This window comes from Narcine bancroftii, chromosome 10 (genome assembly GCF_036971445.1).
Source record: "Narcine bancroftii isolate sNarBan1 chromosome 10, sNarBan1.hap1, whole genome shotgun sequence".
Taxonomy (NCBI): domain Eukaryota; kingdom Metazoa; phylum Chordata; class Chondrichthyes; order Torpediniformes; family Narcinidae; genus Narcine; species Narcine bancroftii.
Window position 1 is genome coordinate 73,119,214 of NC_091478.1, and position 25,316 is coordinate 73,144,529.

The 25,316-nt window shown below is 43.7% G+C and overlaps 1 protein-coding gene across 2 annotated transcripts in view; it reads right to left on the reverse strand.

Annotated features, from left to right (window-relative positions):
* Positions 1-13,868, reverse strand: part of LOC138743962 (uncharacterized) — a 38,146-nt gene extending 24,278 nt beyond the window's left edge. Inside the window, exon 1 of one of the 2 annotated variants that reach the window (XM_069899517.1) lies at positions 13,760-13,868. In XM_069899517.1, the coding sequence (XP_069755618.1) occupies positions 13,760-13,784 (25 nt within the window). In that variant the 5' untranslated portion in view covers positions 13,785-13,868. Of the gene's footprint in view, positions 1-11,963; positions 12,218-13,759 lie in introns of those variants that run through there. The other variant, XM_069899516.1, reaches the window with a different exon arrangement.
* Between the last annotated feature and the right edge of the window lie 11,448 nt (positions 13,869-25,316).

Consider the following 25,316-nt stretch of genomic DNA (forward strand, 5'->3'; position numbering starts at 1 on the left):
GGTTTGTGGCATGACAGCCTTTAGGGGAAGAATGGGGAGGAGTCATGAGCTGGCCAGTGAGAGCTGGATCAACCAGGAAAGGTCATGTTATTTACATATGACAAAAAGTGATTTCATCACACAAACCGACAAGAATGATTAATAAGGCCTCATGTGATTGTTAACGAGGATGTGATCATTGACTGGAACTTGGCAAATCAAACTAAATAAATGAGTAACAAATGAGCTGGTTTTCAGTAGTAGATTCATGCAAAATACTCTGTTACTGTAGCTACAGCAAGTTCTTCCACCTGACAAAAACAATTATAATAGAGCCTTTGTTATTGATGAAACAGTATGAAATCAGCAGACTTGTGGTCTAGTTGGCACTGATGAAGGTCAAAAGTGAACCTGATTGAATTGTGTAAATATTCATCTTCTGCTTGGGTGCAACCTGAAGCCACAGACACGGTTAACATTTTGACACACCAGATGGATTCTGCAAAAGTTGTCACTCTGATCTTGGAAACTTCTGGAAGAGCAAGAGCCAATCCTCATCTGTAAAGTTTTTTTTGCATCATCCAGCCAGTCTTAAGATGTGAAAATTTCTAATTCTTTTTCTAATTATTTCTCCAGCACCTTATTACTGTACGTGATCAAGTAGCAACTGCCCAGCTGATGGTGATATTGTGGCACAGGGAAGAACGTTCAATAATCTGACACGACATCAGGATGTAGAAGCCAGGAAGTACACACCAATCATTTAAAGCACTGGAAATAAATCTTTTAGTTCTGCCAGAGGGAGCACCTTCATAATATGTTAACATCTGATCCAAAAGGCGGAAGCAGATTTTCCTTTCAACATGTCTGTGAGAAGAGTTCCTAGATTTAGGCTCTACAGTGTTGATTCCAGAATTACACAGTGAATATGTGTCTGAAAAATTCCCTTTGGGGTCTAATATTTTTTAATGCATCACAGCCTTTGCCTTACAATCCTCAAATTCATAATTCAGATTTAATATCAGAGTACATACATAACTTCACATACAACCCCAAGATCCTGCGGGCACGGCAGAATTACCAGTAATTGGTGGTGCAAAAAAACTGTACATGGTGTATACATGTAAACAAATAAAACTGCAAACTGATAGCAAATGTAAACAAACTGACCGTGCAATACAGAGAGAATAAAATCAATGAAGTGCACAAGTAAGAGTCCTTGGATGAATCCCTGATTGAGTTTGTCATTGAGGAATCAGATTGTGGAGGGATAGCAGTTATTCCTGAACCTGGTGGTGAGTCTTGTGGCACCTCTACCTCTTTCCTGATGGCAGCAGCGAGAACAGGATGTGTGCCGGGTGGTGGGTCTTTGATGATTGCTGCAGCTCTCTGACTGTAACATTCCCTGTAGATGTACTCAATAGTGGGGAGGGTTTTGCCTGTGATGTCCTGAGCAGTATTCACTACCTTTTGGAAGGCTTTACACTCAGGGGTATTGGTGTTCCCATACCATACTGTGATGCAGCCAGTCAGCACACTTTTCACCATACCTCTAGATATTTTCCAGGGTTTCTGGCATCATACCAAACCTCCACAAACTCCTGAGGAAGTAGAGGCGCTGAGATGCTTTCTTCACCATGTCATTTGTGTTGGGTCCAGGAAAGATCTTCCAAGATGGTGACTTCCAAGAACTTAACTTTGCTTTCCCTCTCCACCTCTGATCCCTCAATGATCACTGGATCATACATCTCTGGATTTCCTTTCCTCATTCTATTTGTAAATGTTCTCTATTCTTGCACAAGAAGAATAAAATCTGCACCAAAATATTGAAAAATAGTTCAAGAGTTCATATGCTCAATGCCATCGCTTTCAGTATGACATTAACTCTTTTTTTTACTGAACCTTTAGAAGTTCAGAATATCACAATAATATGGAATTACAGAGGAACTCTTACAACATAGTTTGGATCAAAAAAATTGTATCGCAATAAAAGCAGGGTCATGCTAAATCAGGGTTTCACTGCATAAGCAGCTCATGTCTAAGATCAAGGTCAGCATCAAGTGGGGGCAAGTGATTCCCCCACCTGACCCAGTGTTATACGTAGGCTGTTATTTTTTTATTCTAGGGACAGTGCTACTGGCGATAGGCTTTGACTGCGCTTATAAGGTACCTATCTCAGCGCATGTCTTTCACCGATGCCTTCACATGTATGCTCACTTTGCTGGGGTTGTAGCAACCTTTGCGTTTGATTGCTGGTCCCTTGGCCTTGAGCTGCACTTTCCAGCTCATGTGCAGGTGGACATTCTTGGGGTTATCCCCCCGAAAGAGTCTGTGGATACTTCCCTGGATGCCACCACCACCCCACCCCCTTCCCCCTCCTGAGCTGCTTTCCTCTTCCACCTGATCTGACAACCTCAGAACAAAGCCTGGATCTTCGTCGCAGCCTGCACCTGGTCGGCGATTTCTCAATAACCTTGGTGACCTCTCCAAACCACTTGGATGATGGAGGTGGCTCTCACTCTCTCCTGAGACTGCCGTTTAGTTCAGTAGGTAGTGTCGATCCCAATGTTCGATGTACTTCGAACAGTCTCTGCACTCAGTGTAATGATAGAGATCATGGTTGTAATGCCTTAAGGATTATAGCTCCCATTTAATTATACTTGGTTGCCAGCAGGGGGCTGACACAGAATGCAAGATCTGTAATGGAGGCTTGCAGCCTTATGGTGCTGTTTATATCACATCCATGTGTTGTCTAAGAACTCACACATACAAATACAAGATGAAACACCCAGGGGTTTTTGGAGATTGCCAGCCCGTGCACCAGGACTCCAGGGCTGCAGATCAGTGCAAGGACAGGTGCCTCCTGTTCGTATACTGCTGCAGCGGGGGGGTACCTGATCGATGTTACCCGTCCTCTCCCACTGTCTCGGCGCCATGACAGCCTCGGGACTGGGTGGAGAGGCACAGTGCTTGTCTGGCACAGAGGTATTGTAACTCACATCTCAGGCCACCACTTGCGCATTCTTTATAGTTAATACATGGACATCCCAGGTCCTGCCAATGAGTCCAATATCCAAATTCGCATTAAATCGGGTCACATGAAATTGGGGTTCCACTGAGTTGTAATTAAAGTTTCAAGAAGCCTATCCTTTCTTTGATTTGTGTACATTATTTCAAATGTGGTCTCACTAGGGCCCAACATAATTGGAGTAGGTTCTCTCCTATTGCAATAATTGGAATAATGCCCAAGGAATTTACCATTCCAATTGCTTCACTGTTTCTTATAACAAGGAAACCCAGGTCCCTCTGAATACCAGCACCTTTCAATCTCACATCGTTTAAAAGATTTTAAATATTTTTTTTTATTTTTTTTAAACATAATTTGATTCCATTTCCATTCAAGATTACAACACCAAATATATTTCAAATAGGTGAATCTCAAAGAATTAGTCACATGTGTTCTTAAGTTTATCTGTTTAAAATTTGATTCATGGGTTTGATGATTCTCTAATTAGCAAATGCCTCAAACCGTGCATCTTGGTGCCTCACAGTTTGGCGGGCAGCAACCTCCTTTGAAGAAGACCGCAGAGCCCACCTCACTGACAAAAGGCAAAGGAGGAAAAACCCAACACCCAACCCCAACCAACCAATTTTCCCCTGCAGCCGCTGCAACCGTGTCTGCCTGTCCCGCATCGGACTTGTCAGCCACAAACGAGCCTGCAGCTGACGTGGACTTTTACCCCCTCCATAAATCTTCGTCCGCGAAGCCAAGCCAAAGAAGAATTAGCAAATATCCTTTTTCATTAATTCAGCAAAACTTTTCAACTTATCCAGGTTCAAATGAGTTATCCTTTCTGTCCTGCATGTGACTACAAGTACGGTAACACCTAATGTAAAATGATTCACAGCAAAATGTCAAGCCAAGTCTCATTTGTCTGACTCAGCAAATTTGAAATTGCCAGTGAATTTCTGCACTGTTCTTAAGGCCGATGAAATGGGACATTTAACAACTGGTGTGTCTTAAAACAGCCCTTGTGGCATACCACAGGGAGTAGCAATTAATCCAAGATGGTTGTTCCACACAATTTACCGAATTCCCCGCATACCCTTCAAAAGGGCATGATGTTGTGAAACAGTATCTTTCCATTGCTCAGGGGGAACATAACCTGTTCATTAAGGATCTCAATTTTTCTTTTCATAAACAGAGTATAAATGTAATAAATAACAAAATAACAACCCACAGTTTCTTTGAAATCTATTGCTTTTCAAGAACTGTCAGTGTTTTCCTAGCTAAGTCAACCAAAGGAAAAGTTGGATATCCCTAGATTCCTACACTACCTACCCAAATCATACCATCACTCCTTCACTGGCCACCAAGAACTCCTCCCCCAATTTTCACACAGCACAAATCACTGGATTGCAAACCAGTTTGCAAGCCAAACCTACTTTTTGTCTCAGATCGAAGAATGCCAAGACTAGTTAACTTAAATTTTAGATCAAACTGGATATGATATTGTTAAAATGACTGCAAATCACACCAGTTATATGTTACTTACTGTTAAATTTACATAATATTGATTTTTTTTGCCATCCTCTGCTTCAGCTTTCAGTTTCAAGTGAATAATTATTCTGAGCAGTTCAATGGGCAGATTTTCAGTTTGTTTAGCTGTTGTCTTTAGTGACCAGTACTTGGTTTTCATTTCCACCTCAGCCCATCTTTTGGTGCAGTTGTAGGCAATGGGAACCAACAGTAATCTTTGGTCTCAGGAACAGACTAGAATAAATCAGTTGAAAACCCATCTGTACAAAAAGAGTTCTATACCCTTGTGTCTTATCCGAGAGTCTCTGGATCTAATGAATGATTAAAATCATTTAACAACAAAAGAACAAACATTATACTGACTTCATAACCCTTGTAAAGAGATGACCAAAAAAACATAATTCTTTTGTTATTCCATCATCCCACCAGAATTATTTGAGGAAAGTTTCCAGCCTCAAGCAGGAGATATTTGAATATACCATGTGATGGGATGGGATGATAATAGTATAGAGGGTGGTGGGGAAGGGGGAATAAAATCCAAGATTAGGTTATTAACATGAAGGGGTGTTTTGGAAAGTGAATGAATGGAAAAGCACAATTTTTGAATTGAAAAAATGACTATAAATTCTAAATGCCATATTTCATATTGCAGAAATCAATTTACTGAACATTTGGTTCATTGCTAGCGTATCTTCCCTCATGTACAGTTATCAAGGTTATATGTGCTACTTCAGAGATGGCTTCAACAATGCAATAGGATTTTCTTATGTAATCCAGCCCCCTTTCAACAGCCAATAAACTATTTTGGTCTTCCAATTGCTTGCTGCTTTCCTTGTGTCTTGTGCACAAGAAGTCCCAAAGTTCTCTCCTGACAAAATAAATGAAATGTTTTCTCAGAATATCATTCTTCTGCCATCTTCTTGCCCAAATATTAAATTTGCTACATTCTCTTGTAGGCTCCAGTTTCTCTCGATCATTAACGTTCCTATCTAGCTTGGTACAATCAGCAAATATAAATACATTACACTACATTCAATAATAATATAAATTCTAAGTGGTGAAGCATTGATCTTCAGAGTATTCCACTAGAAACATCTTGACAAGAAGAAATAAGGGGTTGTTGTCTATCTTTTAATCAATATTCTGCTCATGGAACTCTTCTTGCAGACTACACAAGCTTCACTTTCACATCGCACCATCTAAAATTCCTCTCTCATTCATGAGGAGCAGTGGTATTTTTATTATTACCTCCCTTTGTCTTCAGAGTGCAACCATGAAGAAGGCTCACCACCGTGAAGAGTTTGAAGAGATCTGATAGATCATCAAAGTCTCTTGCAAATTTCTACAGGTGTACCGTGCAGAGCATTTTACCGGTTGCATCTGTCTGGTATGGAGGTGCCAATGCACAGGACAGGAAAAGACAACAGAGAGTTGTGAACTCGGCACATCATAGGTACAGTTCTCCACTCCATCAAGGACATCTACAAGAGGTGGTATCTCAAGAAAGCCGACTATTCTCAAGAACCATTTGGAATCTGACAGCCAAATGAAATGGCTTCAATGATCTTATCTGATTGAATTATTAATTTTGTCTATGCAAGTGAGACAGCGTACATAGCAGGAATGCTCTGGGTGACTGCTTATCAATTAATTCTACTCTTCCCATATAATTATTACACACTCATTGTATCAACAATATTTAAAAGAAATGGACAAGTATGTGAAAGCTAAAGCTGATATTTTTCAGTTTAATTTTTAACACTTTTATTTCAGTTTCCTGAATCATAACTGAATTGTGCTTAGTTAATCATTATTACAGTGAGGTAAATTGAGACTATGACTGTGTCCAAAAGGTTGCAAAAGTCCTAGTATCATTTCTTTGCCTTGTGATGACAAGATCAAATTAATTTAGATTACCAGGTGTATTTTAGGTGGTCCAGGCTTGTGGAAAGGCCTGTTATCAAGCCATATCACTAAAATGATTAAATGAATGTGGGGAAGGGATGAAGGTCCTCCAGAAATTATGTGAAAATCCAATATGGTTTTGAAATACTACTGTATATGCACTTAGCTTCTCCCCTCACTTGACCAGTTCCTTAATAATATTGCACCAGGTTTTGTAGTGATTGATGTTTAAACATTGAGGTGCTTTTTTCCCCCCCTCCCCCCCCCCTCCCCCCTCCCCCCTCCCCCCCCTCCCCCCTCCCCTCCCCCCCCTCCCCCCCCCCTCCCCCCTCCCCCCTCCCCTCCCCCCCCTCCCCCTCTCCCTCCCTCCCTCCCCCTCTCCCTCCCTCTCCCCCCCTCTCCCTCCCTCTCCCTCCCTCTCCCTCCCTCTCCCTCCCTCTCCCTCCCTCCCTCTCCCTCCCTCTCCCTCCCTCCCCCTCCCTCCCTCCCTCCCCCTCCCTCCCTCCCTCCCCCTCCCTCCCTCCCCCTCCCTCCCTCCCCCTCCCTCCCTCCCTCACTCCCCCTCCCTCCCTCACTCCCCCTCCCTCCCTCACTCCCCCTCCCTCCCTCACTCCCCCTCCCTCCCTCACTCCCCCTCCCTCCCTCCCTCACTCCCCCTCCCTCCCTCCCTCACTCCCCCTCCCTCCCTCCCTCACTCCCCCTCCCTCCCTCCCTCACTCCCCCTCCCTCCCTCCCTCACTCCCCCTCCCTCCCTCCCTCACTCCCCCTCCCTCCCTCCCTCACTCCCCCTCCCTCCCGTTGCAATCTGATACAGTAAACATGACTATTTTCAAACCCAATCAACTCCTTGCAAGCACAAGTGTATGAATAATTTTGTTTGCCTCTCAGCTGTTCCTCAACTTACCATAAAAATACCATCAGAGATTTGTGGCAGGCATATTCTGAATTAGTTTCAAGGTTTTCTGTTTTTATGTTAAATTGCATTTTATATAGCCAAGATAAAGCTACATAAACCAATGTTTCGGGCTTGAGCCCTTCAAGGGGTGAGCAGAATGTTGGCAGGAGCCCAAACTCATCCTTGATGAAGGGTTCAAGCCCAAAACATTGGTTATCTATCTTTTTATTTGTTATATAAATTATACGGTGTGACCTGCTCATTATGTTTTTACTTTAATCATGGTGCCTACAGAATTTTGTATTTTACTCCTCTGTTCTCACCAATAAAGTTATGTTTAGAAAGACATTGGCTCAGCAAAGCAAGAGTAAAGTATATTGCCAGATGGTTACCCTGGTGTTTTGTACATGTTAATAAAGTTCAGAGACACAAGTTCAAATCCCATCAAGGCAGTTTGTGAATTTGAATCCAGTTAAATGGGGAGAGGGTAAAAAAATGACATTGCACTGCAGACATGGACAATTCTGACACATTAGGGAAAGTTAACACCCCAAGATCTGTGGCCAATGCTTTAAATGCGTTTCCATGAGAGGAGTAGAAATGGTCCATTCAGCCCATCAAGTCTGCCCCACTATTAAATCACAAGCTGATCTATTTTCCCCACTCAGCCCCACTACCCAGCCTTTTCCCCATAACTTTTGATGCCCTGCCCTGGTCATTCTTGGTCACCTTCTGAAGTGGCCAAACAACCATTCAAAGGTCACTAATGTTTTCTCAGTGACAATTAGAATTTCAACATCATCTATCACACAGTGTGACTGAAAAAATAACGCAAACGGTAAATCAAGTTCAAGTTCCAGTTCAAACTTTTTGTCAGAGAACATGCATGACATCACATGCAACCCCAGCTCCTTTTTCCTGTGGGCAGGCAGAATTTCTACTTATTGGTAGTGTAAACTGTACTCAAGAAAAATCTCTATATAGAAAAAAGTATAAACCAAGAAAGAAATGTAAACAAACTGACTGTAATATAGAAAAAAATAAATATTCAGTAATAAATAATGTGCAAAGTGAGAGTCCTTAAATGAGCCTCGGATTGAGACAGCTGTTCTGGAGTCTGTTGGTGGCGGGGTAGCAACTGTTTCTGAACCTGGTGGTACGAGTCTGGTGGCATCTATGCCTCTTTCCTAATGGCAGTAGCATGAACCGAGCATGTCCTGGGTGGTATGGATCCTTGTCGATGGCTGCTGCTCTGATATTAGCATTCCACGTAGATTCTCTCGATAGAGAATTTTCCCTGTGATGTCCACTACCTTTTGCAAGGCTTTCCATTCTGAGGTATTGGTACCCCCAAGGCACAGTGAAGGGCTCAGGCCTAAAATGTCAGTTATGTATCTTTCTCTTTACTACAACAAAAAAACTGCATGACTTGGAGTTTCTCCAGCATTTTTGTGTAAAATACAATCACGGGGTCTACATTCTTTCTTGTTGAACTGTGAATGTCATCCGTTCATTACAGTACTCAACAATCTCTGGAGAACCAAATATATCATATGCCCTTCCCCGAGATGGCTTTGTTTTGAACCTTCTCTCCTGTGAATCTCATTAAATAACAAACCGGATCGTTAATGCAAAACTAAGTAACAAGCAAGAAAGGAAAGAAAATTTATTTCCCAGCCATTCTCTGCAGCTGTTTTGTTTTTTGTAGCCACATATATTAAGTTACACTTTGCATGCATTGCCTGACAGTATTGTTGTTCTTGGTTGATGGATGGGTGAGCAGCTACCAAAATCAAACACCCACTTGTCCTTTTTAATTGTCAGGGTTTAAACTTTGTAACGTTAGCAACTCAGCAAAACGCTATTCATCTTTCAGCAACAATCGGTTCAATCCCATCCTGAACAGCTGATATAGTTATTAGAAACTGGTCACGTGAGAAGCCTATGTCAGATTTATTGTCATGTAATAAAACAGAAATGTGACATTACAACCAAATTAGTTCTCCTCAATATTTTATTCCTTGTGAGATAATTGGTCATACTTCAGATTAAAACTGAATTAACTCAAATTTGCTCTAAAAAATAATCAGTGCTACAGGACCTAAATTTAATTCCTTTGAATTAGAACCATAGAGCATTACAGCACAGAAAACAGGCCCTTCAGCCCTTCTGATCTTGGACAAGCTATTATTGGAATTGCATATTCTTTATTTTATTTTTTTAAGGAAATAAGTCTTTTTTTTGCAGATCTTCTGCAATATAATTCCAGTCATTTATTTTACTTTGTGTTTTACTTTTACCTTTGAAAACTCAACCATCCGAATACCTTCCTGCTATGTTTGTGGGACCTTTGACACCATGAGCAGGAAAGGGCTTTGGCAAATACTAGAGCGCCTCAGATGCATCCCCAACATGGTTATCCAACTGCATGAAAACTAACAAGGTCGGGTCAGATACCGCAATGAGCTCTCCGAACTCTTCTCCATTGACAACGGCATGAAGCAAGGCTGTGTCCTCGCACCGACCCTCTTTACTATCTTCTTCAGCATGATGCTGAAACAAGCCATGAAAGATCTCAACAATGATGGTACTGCACGGATGGCAGTTTCTTCAATTTGAGGCGCCTGCAAGCTCACACCAAGACACAAGAGCAACTTGTCTGTGAACTACTCTTTGCAGACGATGCTGCTTAAGTTGCCCATTCAGAGCCAGCTCTCCAGTGCATGACGTCCTGTTTTGCGGAAACTGCCAAAATGTTTGCCTGGAAGTCAGCCTGAAGAAAACTGAGGTCTTCCATCAGCCAGCACCACCCCCCCCCCCCCCCCCCCCCCCACATCTCCATCAGCCACACAGAACTCAAAGCAGTCAACCAGTTCACCTACCTCGGCTGCACCATTTCATCTGATGCAAGGATCGACAAAGAGATAGACAACAGACTCGCCAAGGCAAATAGCGCCTTTGGAAGACTACACAAAAGAGTCTGGAAAAACAACCACCTCAAGAAACACACAAAGATCAGTGTGTACAGAGCGGTTGTCATATCCACGCTCCTGTTCGGTTCCGAATCATGGGTCCTCTACCAGCATCACCTACGGCTCCTAGAACGCTTCCATCAGCGCTGTCTCCGCTCCATCTCAACATTCATTGGAATGACTTCATCACCAACATATTGGAAGTACTCGAGCTGGCAGAGTCCGCAAGCATCGAATCCATGCTGCTGAAGACCCAAGTGCGCTGGGTGGGTCACGTCTCCAGAATGGAGGACCATCGCCTTCCCAAGATCGTGTTCTATGGCGAGTTCTCCACTGGCCACCGAGACAGAGGTGCACCAAGAAGAGGTAAAAGGACTGCTTAAAGAAATCTCTTGGTGCCTGCCCCATTGACCACCGCCAGTGGGCTGATCTCGCCTCCAACCGTGCATCTTAGTGCCTCACAGTGCGGCGGGCAGCAACCTCCTTTGAAGAAGACCGCAGAGTCCACCTCACTGACAAAGACAAAGGAGGAAAAACCCAACACCCAACCCCAACCCCCAATTTTCCCTTGCAACCGCTGCAACCGTGCCTGCCTTTCCTGCATGGGACTTGTCAGTCACCAACGAGCCTGCAGCAGACATGACATACCCCTCCATAAATCTTCGTCCGCGAAGCCAAGCCAAAGAAAGAGATGTTTGTGGGAGTAGGTGAGTGGGGCATATTAATGATATATCTCAATTTAAGAATAGATAATTGGGCATTGGAGCACAGCAAAAATTTAATTTTAAAAATGATCTCAGAAATTCTAATTCTCTCTGAAGAGGAGATAAGCCGATTCTCCTACAACAGTGGTTCTCAACCTTTTTCTTTCCGCCTCGCATCCCACTTTAAGTATTCCCTGTGCCGGAGGGGCTCTGTGAGAAGCAAGGATGTGGGTGGAAGAAAAAGTTTGAAAACCATCGTCCCTAATTGACTCGTGATGTGCACGGTTTCATAACTCCAAAGGAAATGGGCCAATGACAAATTTTCTCAAGCAAAACATTTCAGTGTAGGGTGCAGAGCAGTGATTCTCAACCTTCCCGCTCCTCCAACACACCCCCCCCCCCCCCACCCCCCAGCCCACCTTAAGCCATCACAGAGCCCCGATGGCATAGGGAATATTGAAAGTGGAATGCAAGTGGAAAGAAAAAGGTTGAGAACCATTGTCCTTGAGCAAAGCAGGAGAGGGTTTTGGAAATGATTGAAACGATTTGATTGACTAAACCTCATGGAGCTGTGGCATTACCCGGGGGTGGGGGTTGTCAAAAGGACAAAATATGAACAAGGAAGAGTGTTCATTTATGGCGAGCTGCGCGAATTGGAGAGAGAGTTTAACTAAAGAATTGGAGCACTCGCTTGAAATGGGACCATCTGCAGGCGAGCGAGCACAACCTGCATGTCTGGCAAGGCTGACCATCAGACAAGTTCGTCTCCCTGCCCAACCACCAAGGGTCGAATGGCATCTGGCATTGAGAGTCTCCCAGTGATTCCCTGAGCAGCGGCAGCCGAGTTGAGTTCATCGGATTAATTGCCTTAGTGACCATGACATTCCCGAAATCCGAAATCCGGGCCAAGTGCGCTGGGTGAAGACGGTGGGAGATGGGAAGCTCGGTCTTGGGGCGGCAGCACCTACCTTTCTCCAGCAGCACCTTCACGATGCCCGAGCCGACCACGCCAGCTCCCCCCAGCACGACGGCGGTGCGCTCAGCCGCGGACATCCTTCGCCACGGAGAGAGAGAGGGGTATCGGCCGATGGGGAGAGACGGGGCAGAACCACGGCGAAGGAGCGAGGACTCCTCCCCGACCGGCGTGAGAGGGACCCCGCCCGTGGGTTCGCAACCCTACCCTTGGCTCCGCAGACGATCGCTCGTCGGGCAGAGCTCAGTCCTCCTGGGGAGGGGGGGGAGGGGAGGACTCAGTCCTCCTGGGGAGGGAGGGGGGGGAGGGGAGGACTCAGTCCTCCTGGGGAGGGAGGGGGGGGGAGGGGAGGACTCAGTCCTCCTGGGGAGGGAGGGGGGGGAGGGGAGGACTCAGTCCCTCCTGGGGAGGGAGGGGGGGGAGGGGAGGACTCAGTCCTCCTGGGGAGGGAGGGGGGGAGGGGAGGACTCAGTCCTCCTGGGGAGGGAGGGGGGGGAGGGGAGGACTCAGTCCTCCTGGGGAGGGAGGGGGGGAGGGGAGGACTCAGTCCTCCTGGGGAGGGAGGGGGGGGAGGGGAGGACTCAGTCCTCTGGGGAGGGAGGGGGGGGAGGGGAGGACTCAGTCCTCCTGGGGAGGGAGGGGGGGGAGGGGAGGACTCAGTCCTCCTGGGGAGGGGGGGAGGGGAGGACTCAGTCCTCCTGGGAGGGGGGGGAGGGAGGACTCAGTCCTCCTGGGGAGGGGGGGGAGGGGAGACTCAGTCCTCCTGGGGAGGGGGGGGAGGGGAGGACTCAGTCCTCCTGGGGAGGGGGGGAGGGGAGGACTCAGTCCTCCTGGGGAGGGGGGGGAGGGGAGGACTCAGTCCTCCTGGGGAGGGGGGGGAGGGGAGGACTCAGTCCTCCTGGGGAGGGGGGGGAGGGGAGGACTCAGTCCTCCTGGGGAGGGGGGGGAGGGGAGGACTCAGTCCTCCTGGGGAGGGGGCAAGAATGTCTCAGAAGGGTGACAACTCATAAAATCTTTCTCATGCTCACCAGGTAGGTTTAGGGGGCAGCTTGAAGGAGAGAAATAGAGACTGGAAGATTCACAAGATATTGGAGCAGAAGTAAGGCCAATCGGCCATCAAATCTGCTCTTTCTATTCTAATCATGAAATGATCAATTCTCCCACTCTCCAGCTTTCTCCCTTAGGCCTTGATGCCCCAACTTAACAGATACCTGTCAATCTCTGCCATGACTGCACCCAGCTACCTTGATTCCACAGCTACCTGTGAAGTGTGCACAGACTCAGAATTGGAGACACAAGGAACCAAATGACAAACTTCTGCTTCTATTTCTTAAATGTGATCTAGCCTGTCTATTGATTGCCCATGGCATACCTGTACTTCTTCATAAACCTGACCTTGAGATATAAAGGGCAGTATATCTTTGGCATTTTGGCACAGAGTGTACTCACTCTGACTAAAGAATTTTTTTCCCCACATCGGTTTTAAATTGATGTCCTTTTATCCTGAATTTGTGCACCTCTTGTCCCAGAATTTCCTGCTATGAGAAACACCCTTTACTCAACTACTCTGTCCAGGGCTTTCAGCATTAGAAAGGCCTCTATGGGTCCTCACTCATCATTCTGTATGCCAACAAGTACAGTCCCAAGAGCTGACAATCATTCCACAAATGCTAACCCTTTCATTCCTAATGTAGTTCCAATAAATCTTTTCTGAACCCTCTCCAACACCATTACACTTTTCTCAAATAAGGCACGCAAAACTGTATACACAGACTCCATGCATGGTCTTACCAGTGCAGTCAGTGGGGAATTCCATCCATGCCTGCTCCTTCAAGTACCTGACCAGATGCCTCTTTAATGTTGTGGCTGTTCCTACCTCTACCAGCTCATTCCCCAGCCCATGTGTACAAATGCATTGCTATAATCACAGGGTCTAACCCTGCCAGCGGCACTTTGGGAGTACATTGATCAGAGGCACTGCTGATGTTTAAAAAGATGACTCACCACCACCTTCTCAAGAACAATTAGTGATGAACAACGTGGCTACTTCGCTAGTGATTAACTCATCTCATCAATTAATAACTAAGTCATCCTTGGGGGTTATTGACTGAAGGTGACAAAAAGGCTTCGTGGTAATTTTAGTGAGTCAGAATTCTTCATTAGAGTTTAGATCTTAAGATCATTCTGACATGTAAATACAGATTGGTTTCTTCACACTTGATGAAGAGCCAGTTTAATAGTCTGTCACAACAGCAAGAACCTCCGTGGCCAACCACTTCAAATCCACACCCCATTGCCACATAGACATGTCTGTCCATGACCTCATGTACCGACAGGTTGATGACATTGAGGAATTGTGTTGAGAAAGTGTCAGGATTGGTGGGTTTGCAGAAAGACAAGTCTGGATACCAGGGTTTGTAATAACACAAACCCTTTATTCACCCACCCACACAATTTATAGAAGAGCATGGAAAATCATGACAGGAATAAAACACACACACCATTTATACAAGAGTGTGGGAAACAAACGGGAGAACGATGAATGGTATACAATTACTAATTTACATAAATTACAATACAGACATTCACATAACAGAAGCAGGGGTTCTACATACACTCCTGGACCCCTGATCAGTGGGAGGTGCAAATCTACTGCAAATATTGCTACTTTTACAATACCATGGCTCAACTTCAGTACAGTGCACACCTTACCTGCAACCCTTTCAAGTGAAATCCACAGTAGTGACCTGGTATGGAGCCTTGTCCAGCACTCAGACCATGAGACAGAGGGAGCAAATGTGCTACGCTCTCCTGTTAAATACAACGCTAAATCTGTGTGACTAACCAATAAGAACACTAGCTTATTTGAATTAGCCAATGGCAAGGTGTGCACTAATTAGTGACCAGAGCCCAACCTTGACTGACAGGTGATGTGACTTCTTAATAAGTTTCAGATGGTGAGGAAAGGGATGCTATACCTCTTCCATACACAACAGGAATGCAGCATTGACCTTTTTTTTGTCCACTGATGCTGGTCTATATTAAATTTTATAACTAAATGCAGACTAATCACTGCATTTCTAATATTAGTAATAGTGTTGCACTAACTGCTATGCTAACAATGCTGCCCTTAATGTACCACTTGACTGCATTAATCAGGCTATGGCATAAAAGAGCAGGGAGGTTCTGGTGGACTTCATAACTCATTGTTGTGCTTCAGATGGTGTATCATGTAGAGTTCAATCAAATTCTTCTAATTTTTCTTAATTCCAAGAATTCATGTCTAATTCATATAATATCCTTATGCCTTTGGGGTTGGGTATTATTCTAATAAATCCATGCTGCTCACCTTTCAGATGAATATATCCCTAGGCTAGTTATGAAATAGGAGTATTTTGATGCTAAGGGAATTCCCTATCCCTATTGCTCCTTTCCTCATGCTCTATTTTTCTCTTTCACTTCCCTCTGTCTTCTTTCCTGCAGTTCTGCAATCACAGAGCCATCCCCTTCCCTGATCAATCCTCACCTATCCTCTGTCATGATAGAGTGCAAGTGACACTCCTGACCACTAGAGGGAGTCAGAGACTAGTTTGTGGGATTTTCGGTTGGATTCAAGATGGATATCTCCACCTGGTCTTATGCACTTTAGCTAATAAAGTATAGTTGTTTTAAAAGAATCCAGTTTTCTTTATTACAATAAAATAAACATCACATCCTCCTATCCATGTCCAATTATCACTTTTTGCCCATTGGCCTGTGTGCCTACCCCTTGCCTTTTCTTCCCTTCTCCTCCAGCCTTTTAATTCAGGTGCCTGCCCGCTTTCTCCTCATTCCTGGTGGAGGGATTCAGGCCTAAAATGACGGTTATATATTTTTACCTCCTATTGATGCTGCATGACCTGTTGAGTTCCTCCAGCATTCTTGGGAATTAAGCACTTTGTCGTTTGTATTAGAAGCAGTACTGAGTGCAGTGAACTGGGATTCACTGGTAGGGTGTTGTGCTGATGGCTGGCCTCACCTCTCGGCTTCACCCCCATCTGCTCACATATAACCTTGGTTTCCCACTTAAACCCAGAACCCTTCTGAAGACTACTGTGAAACCCCACCCTTAGTTATAAACTAATAAAAGCATTTGTTCTCCCTCCAGTCGTGAGAGCTTTTATTCACGTTGCACTGAGTTAAAAGATCAACAATTAACTTACCAAAAAGAATTGGAGACACAAGGAACCAAATGACAAACTTCTGCTTCTATTTCTTAAATGTGATCTAACCTGTGTATTGATAACCTGTACTTCTTCATAAACCTGACCTTGAGATATAAAGGGCAGTATTTTTTTGGCCTTTTGTGATTACCTGCATTGTCAGTGATATTTAATGAGCTATGTATGTAGACCCTCCAAGGTCTCTTTAGATTTATACAACAGTAGGTTTCCCAGCATTTAGACCATAGAACATTTCAGCACAGTACAGGCCCTTTGGCCCATGTTGTTGTGCTGACATTAGGGTCAGGGTTAACAAACAAAATCTTCCTTGGCTCCAACCCATGACCATCTATTTTTTTCTTGTCCAAGAGTCTTTTAAATGCCACTATTGTACCAGCTTCCACCACCTTGGCAATGCATTCCAGGCACCCACCACTCTGTATTTTATATAAATATATATATATATATATATATATATATATATAAAAATGTACCACTGACAGCTTCTCCATTTACCTTGTGCAGTTGTCCTCTGGTGTTTGCTCGCCTTACCCCAGGAAAAAGGTGCCAGCTGTCCATCTATCTATGCTTCTTCCGATATACTGTGTTCAATCACTGCCTGCTGGAATGTTGAAATACCAATGAACATGGCGTGCGTTTTAACATGCAATGCACTTTTCCATATTTGCTGTGAGTTTTATTATGTACAGTGTTTATTCTGTGAGTAAAGGTGCCTGCCACATTGACCACCGCCAGTGGGCTGATATCGCCTCAAACTGTGCATCTTGGCGCCTCACAGTTCGGCGGGCAGCAACCTCCTTTGAAGAAGACCGCAGAGCCCACCTCACTGACAAAAGGCAAAGGAGGAAAATCCCAACACCCAACCCCAACCCACCAATTTTCCCCTGCAACCGCTGCAACCGTGTCTGCCTGTCCCGCATCGGACTTGTCAGCCACAAACGAGCCTGCAGCTGACGTGGACATTTTACCCCCTCCATAAATCTTCGTCCGTGAAGCCAAGCCAAAGAAAGAAAGGATATGTGTGTCACTGTTACCTTTGAACACTTCATCTTACAAAACGTAGAATTTATGACCAAAATAAAAGGTGGTTCAATCAATAATTACTAAACTATACAGATCATTGTCTGGCCACTCATTATTCAGGAGTGTGCAATAGATAGTGAAAAATGGGGACAGATTTCCTCTGACATAGAAACTGGCAGAGTGCCAGTCTTAAATAGGGAAGTCCTTCACAGATAAAAATAATTAGTGCAGCTTGGGAATATATTATCACTAAATATTCACAGTATGAGAGGGTTAAGACATTAATTGATGCTTAATGAAGAATTAGCAGACATAGTAGAGATTAAGGAGCACTGAATGATGGTCTGATAACCATTATTATTCTGTCAATGGTGATGTTATTTACATGTGGCAAAATCATTTTCAATTTCTGCCTGACAGTTCAAAATGAAAGGTATATCAGTTAAAACTTTAGGATACTTAGATATGCCTTCACAGTTTTAACATAGTGATGTGCTTTTGTCAAATTCATTCAGAGTATTTTGAACGTGCAAGTTGTTGGAGAACATACCTCTTTCAAATTAACCTAAGGCAAAGATATATTTGTCCAATTAGGATAAGTGATTGTATCATCATCTGTAATGATATAATTATATTCTCTGTGGTTCCAGAGGCAGGATTTTGGAGACCAAGGGGAACTCTTGTTCTCACCGGCTTGATTAACATATATTAATTGTGCATAATTGGCCAAATTGCAATATACTGAATGGTATCAAATTACTTCACTAATGGACTGTGACCGACTTCACAGATGGAATAGATACAATAATGTCATAATATCTATCTTTTTTTTTGCACATCATCACAAGCTAAAATAAACTTTAAGTGTTGAGGGTGAATTAACTCTTTGGATTTATGCTGCTTTTATATTAAAACCTGACAATATTGAAGCTATTTGTTTACCAGGAACTGGGACTCTGAAACTGTTTTTGGTTGACAAAGTGGTTTTCTTGAGATCCAGACATCTTTAAGAAGGAATAAACAGTGCCAATAAATAAGCTGAAAAAGAAAGTCTGGTTTGACATTAATTGTTGTGGAGATTTATGCTTGCAGGCATTATGACACTTTCCCATTTATCCACGCACCATTAACAAACATAGCAAAACTTCACTTGTGAATCTGCGGGGGTGATCTGCATCCAGTGCTTCTGTTGTAGTCTCTCTATATCAGAGAGACTGGAGGAATACTCAGAGATCACTTAATTGATCATGCAATAGCGTGCCACCTATTTCAATTCCTCACCCCATTCCCTTGTGGGTATGTCATTCACTGCCAGACTGAGAGCACCTGCAAATTGGAGGAACAACACCTCATTCTCTCTGGGCACCCTCCAACTGGATGATATTAACATCGACTTCTCTGGTTTCCGTTAGCCCCCGCACCCTTATCTTTGCCTACATCTTTCCTTTAGCTCCGTCACTCTCTCTCTCTCTTCACTTTTCCCTCTGCCTCCTTTCACAGAGCCAAAAACAAGACCCCTCACACAATCAAGTCTCACATTTCTTCTCTCCTGTCCTCTTATCACACTGTTTTCTGGTTAGTCTGCACTCTTCCCTGGCCCTTTCTTCTCTCCTCCCCAGCCTTTTAATTCAGGTACCTGCCTGCTTTCTGCTCATTACCTCGAAGAAGGTTTCAGGCCCAAAATGTGAGTCATACATCTTTACCGCCTGTGGACCCTGCGAGGTCTGCTGAGTTCCTCCAGCATTTCTGTATTTTCCGATACATGATACTGATTTCTCATCTGCTTCATTTACCTGTAAGTAGCTGAGGCCCCAACACTGATCTTTGTGGCATGCCACAATGCCCAATCTGCCAAACTGTAAAGGATCTCTTTATTCCTGATCTGATAATATTGCCTACTGGACAGCTCTACAAAAACCAACACAAGCTACCTGTCACACCTCAGGCAAGCATTAGTTTTTACGGCAGGGAGTGACTCAGCAGCTCTGATCAAGTTGATGGCAAACAGGGTGTTGAGAATAAAATCGTGACGAAATATGGCTTGAAAACAGGACCTTCACCAACCAATCATTCCAACTCATCCTGCATTAGCCTAATTTGATTTTCCCCATATCCCCATTCATTCCCTCCAGATTCTACCACTTACCTACATATTGGGAGCAATTTACAGTGGCTAATTAAAGGTAAAAGGTAAAGGTTCCATTATTGTCACGTGATAGTACATTTAGAATGTAACATACATGAAATTCTTTAACTTTTGTCTACCGTAAGGCAGGCACAGAGTCACCACTTTGTTCAGCACCCCACACAGAAAGCTACAGCACCTGGTCCTAGATGGTCTCCCCTCCAAAGTACTGACCAGGCCTGAGCCTGCTTAGCTTTGTTGGAATCTAGGGGTTAAAACATTATGAAAGAAATGATTAATTAATAAGTTTATATGTACTGCATGGTTCAGGGAAAAAGAGGAATGTGATTAAGTGGCAATCACAGCATGGAGCAAAGTTGGCTGAGCAAAATTGTCTGCTCCAAAATACAGGGAGAGGAAATGCATAAAACGATTTAGGAGGAATGCTGAAACTGAAGGAGGTGGTGAGTAGCACAGGAGACACAGGCCAGACCAGAACAAAGAATGGCCTGCAAGAAACAAAGGGAATGGAAAACCAGTCTAGGAGGAAGATTAAGGCATGAGGAGGTGTTAAAGAGAACAGCAGAAATTGGCCAGACAGGAACAGAATGGTGATTAGAGATATCTGGGGATGAATTAATTTCTGATCAAATCAACAGGATAGTCTGGCCTGGAGGATTAAGATGGGAGTACTACAACCCAGATATCTGCAAAACAGGAGATGACTTGTGATAACCCTTATGAAAAAAGATCTAGCAAAGGAAGCCAACTTTTGTTCTGTATGATAAGGTTGATCTATATAAACTGAGCCAACTGGTCAATAGGGGTCAGTCTTGGGGAATAGCTCACTGTGCAGGTGACCTATGAACTAACGACTGACCCAGAGCTCTGTTAAGTTTTATTCTTGGGCTCTGTAATAAATTGACTGTTGAACCGAATACCTTCTCCTATCACTTCATTCAAAGAACACGCTGGACTCAGACCACACATAGACTAAATTAAGAGTAAGGTAAAGCCAGAGTCCGACAGCTTCCATGATCAGAAAATCTCAGGAGTATTCAAGCCATTAGGTGCTGTGTATTGATCTACCAATCCCCACTTCTGAATGTGGGACAAAACTGGTAGCATAGTGGTTAGGGCAATGCTGTTACAGCGCCAGTAATGGGACAGGGTTTGAATCCCTTGCTGTCTATAAAGAGTTTGTTTACTCTTTGCATGTGGCGTGGGTTTTCTCCAGCCTACAGCCTCTGGTATGTTTTGAAGGATGGGAGGAACCCAGAGAACATGGAGGAAACCCATGTAAACACGGGGAGAAAGTACAACCAGTGTTGGATTTGAACCCCGGTCGCTGGCGCTTTAACAGAGTTGCGCTAACTGCTATGGTAATCATGAAAAAAAAATCAGAAAGATAATTGAATCAGAGAAATTAGTGGTATAGAAGGAGGCCATTTGACCCAAGATGGTCATCCCATTAAAAATATGGAGCTATTTTCATTAGTTCAACATTTTGGATCTAAATCATTGGTTCTCTGCTTAGACATTAAAGCTGACCTCAGAGGAATACAATTTTGAAAATGTTTTAAACAAATGTGGAGGCCGGGACTCTTCCTGTTGCAACTTATATTGCTGACATATAGGAGTTTCTGATGGGAAGCCCACAAGTCGGGAAGCTGAGTCTAAATCCCACCCTGATTGACAGGTTTCCATTCTAGTCAAGTGGGAAGTATTACAGGGCAGGCTGCAGTATTGTGTAGATCTGATCCAAGATTCCAGTGAGTTTAGGTCTGATCACAGAACACTCAAAGTGATCAGTTCAGGTTGGTAGGATGAATGTTGGGAGGGCTGGTCCAATCCCAGGCCTTGACACAACAATCTGATCTCAGATTCCAGGAGTGCATCTATGCAAAGCCAAAAGGAAACACAGACGGTCGCCGAGATAACAAGCAATAAAATAAAAGCCTCCATTCTGCCTCCATTTATCTGCATCCCTAGTATTTGACCCTTTTCATCTGTCAGATTTCTTTTGATAAGTCTGATTGCTTATGTAAAGATGGTGACGCCTCTGGTCGGTAGTGGCCGCAAGGGGTTGCAGTCTCCAGGGAGCAGGGCATCAGAAGTGGGAAGCACACTCCCTATGAGAAGCAGAGGAAATGGCTCTGCAGGACGTTGAGCACGGGCGGTGGACCAGGGAGGGGCTCATCAGCTGAGGGGCTCACACAGGCTGTGGGCGACTTGCGGTTGGGGGATCCGCACAGACTGCAGGCTGCTGGAGACTGGTTCATGGGAACCAGGTATTGGTAGGGATTCGGGAGGGTGCAGAGGGCAAGAAGGGCTCCTGAAGGGCCTCGGATACTGAAGGATCGTGTCCTGAGGTTTGGATTTGGAGCTCGGGTTGCCGATGAATCGAACAGGAGTCTGTGAGGCTGCACAGCCTGCAAGAGCACTGGGGGTGAATCCATAGACACTCATGTCTTGTGGCAGAGTATTTAGAGGTGTTTGGGAAGGATTATTAGAGCAGGTTGCACATAAACATTTTAAAACACAGAATATTTGGAGGACCTTTGCAGCGTGCTTTTTGCAAAAAGAGCAACAAAGTTGCAGCATGCAGCTTGCCTGGGAGAGCAGGTGATTTTTGCAGGCAGACAGAATAGTTTTGCTCTCAGAAAGGGAGGGAATGAAACAGAGAGAAAGGAGACAGAAATTAGTTCCAGAGGGACAAAGCTGGCAAACATTTGGAAGACTGTCTGGTCAAAGGAGAAGTCTGGCTGTCTGAAAAGTGACCTGAAAGAGGGAGGATCGTCTGGAGGGGGCAAGTTTCGTCAGCAAGACTGATTAAACAGGAATCAGGTGTGGATGTCCTGGAACAAAAGGAATCTCTCTCTGAAGACCAACAAGAACCCTCCTGAGTGGTAATCATTTACCTGTTAAGCACCAAAGACTGGTGAACTTTGCTAATGCTAACTTCTGTGCACAGAACAAGAATTGCCTGCAACCAATGAGATTGGACTGTGAGCCAAAGAACTTTTCTAATCTTAAATACACATTACACACACCTGTGCTTAGTTTTAGAGGGGGGATTAAGTAGGTTAGTTAGGTTAAGTGAGTAGGTTAAGTAATAAGTTAAATTCTGTTTTCTTGTTCAAATATAATTAAAAACTACTTTTGTTTAAGTAACCCTGTGTTATGGTGCATATCTATTGCAGCTGGTTTTTGGGGTCCTGTGGACTCCATAACAGTCTCTGAAGGGACTCTTTTTTGCTTCTCTTTCACTTATTGTTTGGGGCACTGGGCAATGCTCATGGCAGACAGAAGTATATCATGCATATTACATTTTTAATATATTATGTGACAATGTCAGAAACCATAAACTTTAAAAGGTTTCATGAAGGGAAGATCCTGCCTGACCAACCGAATGTAATTTTTTGAGGAAATCTCAAGTAGGGTGGATAAGGGAGAAGCTGTGGATATAGTGTATTTGGATAAGATGCTGCATTAATGAGAACACATGGAATTACTGGAAAAATAATAGATCTGGTAGAACATTGGCTGATAGACAGAAAGCAAAGGGCGGGAATAAAGGGATCCTATTCTGGTTGGTTGCATGTTTCTACTGGTGTTCCTCAAGGGTCGGTGTTGGGGCCGCTTCTTTTTACAATGTACATTGATGATTTGGATTGTGGATTAAATGGTTTCGTGGCAACATTTGCAGATGACACCAAGATAGGTGGTAGAGTACGAAGTGTAGAAGAAATCAAAAGCTTGTAGAGAGACTTGAACAGCTTGGGAGAATGGATGAAGAAATGGCAGATGAGATATAATGTTGAGAAATGTACAGTTTGGTAGAGGAAATAAATGGTGGTATTATTATTTGGATGGGGAGAAAATTCAAATGGCAGAAGTAAAAAGGGACTTGGAGGTCCTCATGCAGGGTAACCTGAAAGTTCACTGTCAGGTTGGATCGGCGGTAAAGAAGGCGAATGCTATGTTGGCATTAGTTTCAAAGTAGATTGCGTATAAGAATAAAGAGATGTTGAGACTCATTGGGGCACTAGTGAGACCCCATTTGGATACTGTGTGCAGTTTTGGGCCCCATATCTGAGAAAGGATATAGCAAGGTTGGAGAGGGGACAGAGGAGGTTTACCAGAATGATTCCACGAAAGAGAAGGCTAACATATGAGGAGCGCTTAGTGGCTCTTGGACTCTATTCATTAGAATATAGAAGAATCAGAGGGGATCTCATGGAAACATTTCTAATAATGAATTTATTGGACAGAGCTGATGTAAATAAGATGTTTCCCCTATTGGATGATTCCAGGACAAGAGGGCACAGTCTTAGAATTAAAAAGTACCAATTTACAACAGGGATGAGGAGAAATTTCTTTAGCTAGAGGATAGTGGATTTATGGAATTCATTGCCACATGCAGCATGGAGGTAGGATCTTTGGGGGGATTTAAAGAGGAAATTGATAGGTATCTAATTAGTCAGGGTATCATGGGATATGCGGACAAGGCCGGAACTTGGAACTAGATGCAAAAACAGTTTAACTCCGGGAGGTTTCACGGAGCAGATTCGATGGGCCTTTCTCTTGTGACCTTGAACCTTAATTAAAAGTGCTGGAAAGTCTCGGCAGATTATGTAGCATCTGTGGAGAAAGAAGAATCCCAGATTTGAGATATTAACTGTTTCTCCTTCCACAGATACTCAGAGAAGTGAGTTATTCCAGCTTTTCCTGGTTTTATTTCACATGTTCTGTTTCTCCAAATGCTTTTCACTCCTTTGCTGGAATGTTTCCCCACGGAACCCTTCCCACTGCGACTATCCAACCCTCATCATCTCACGTGCTTTGCCCCTTTTAAAATTCAATTGGAAAAGTATGAATTATCTATGATTCTGAATGAGGGCCGTCATCAACTTGAACATGATCTAAATTGTTTCTGTGGATATAACTTTTCATGCCAATAAAAAGGGAGGGTGAGTCTCTCCATGAATGATGTAGAATTTATGAAATCACTGTGCTACATAATCCTTTGTCAGTGCCTTGGAATAGAAAGATTTATCTGTGAAAGCATTATGTTTCATGCATTATTAATACTTAAACAATCACCAAATGCTTGCGATTTCTAATACAACAGAACACAGACTCATTTTAATGATGTTTGCATTAGTATCAGTGATGCCAGGATAACAGATCTAGAGAACACTTATCTTAAAAGGGTCATCTTTCCTTCTGGAGGAAGTATGGACACAGCATTGTGTCATTTTAAAGCCCTTTCCTTCCCCTTTCTTCTCAGACATCCTGATTTTACTCACTTGGCTAATCCATCCTGACCCCTCTCTCTTATTGTCAAAAGACAATAAAAGTGGGGAGGTGGGGGGCTGTTATACAGAGTAACACTAATCAACAAACCAGCAGGTTGATAATAATCCTGTGAGAATATTTTAATCATCCCATCTCAGGATTCCCTAGTGAGCAGTGGTGGATTAACTCCCACGCAGGCCCCTAGGCTGAGCTTTAGTAAGGGTCCCCCCCCCCCCCCCTGACATTGCCCCTCCCCCTGCCCCATACTTTGTTGAATAGAATAAAGTGATGTTAAGCTAAATAACTTATATTGTTGTACTCTGTATAATGTACCACATGGGTAAGCAAGATATTTAATTGTAACAACAACCCTTTCCAGAAGTGCTTTCACGTCATCACGTTCTGATTGGTATTGACGAGTGATCAAGCATGGTCTTCACTTGAAAATGGTTTGCTGTTAAAACAGAAAGCCTTAATTGTGCTTGAAGAATAGCACAGCCCAACTCCTGATCTTCTCACCATTTTTAAGGGAGCGGTAAAACATGGACTAACTAAAGTTTCTATTTACCGCCATATTTTATCGATTTCACAATACTGGCATTTAACCAGTAATGGCCAACTTATGACGAAATAATGTCGTGGTGGTAAACACAATCTTGCAGCTGCAATACAAAGT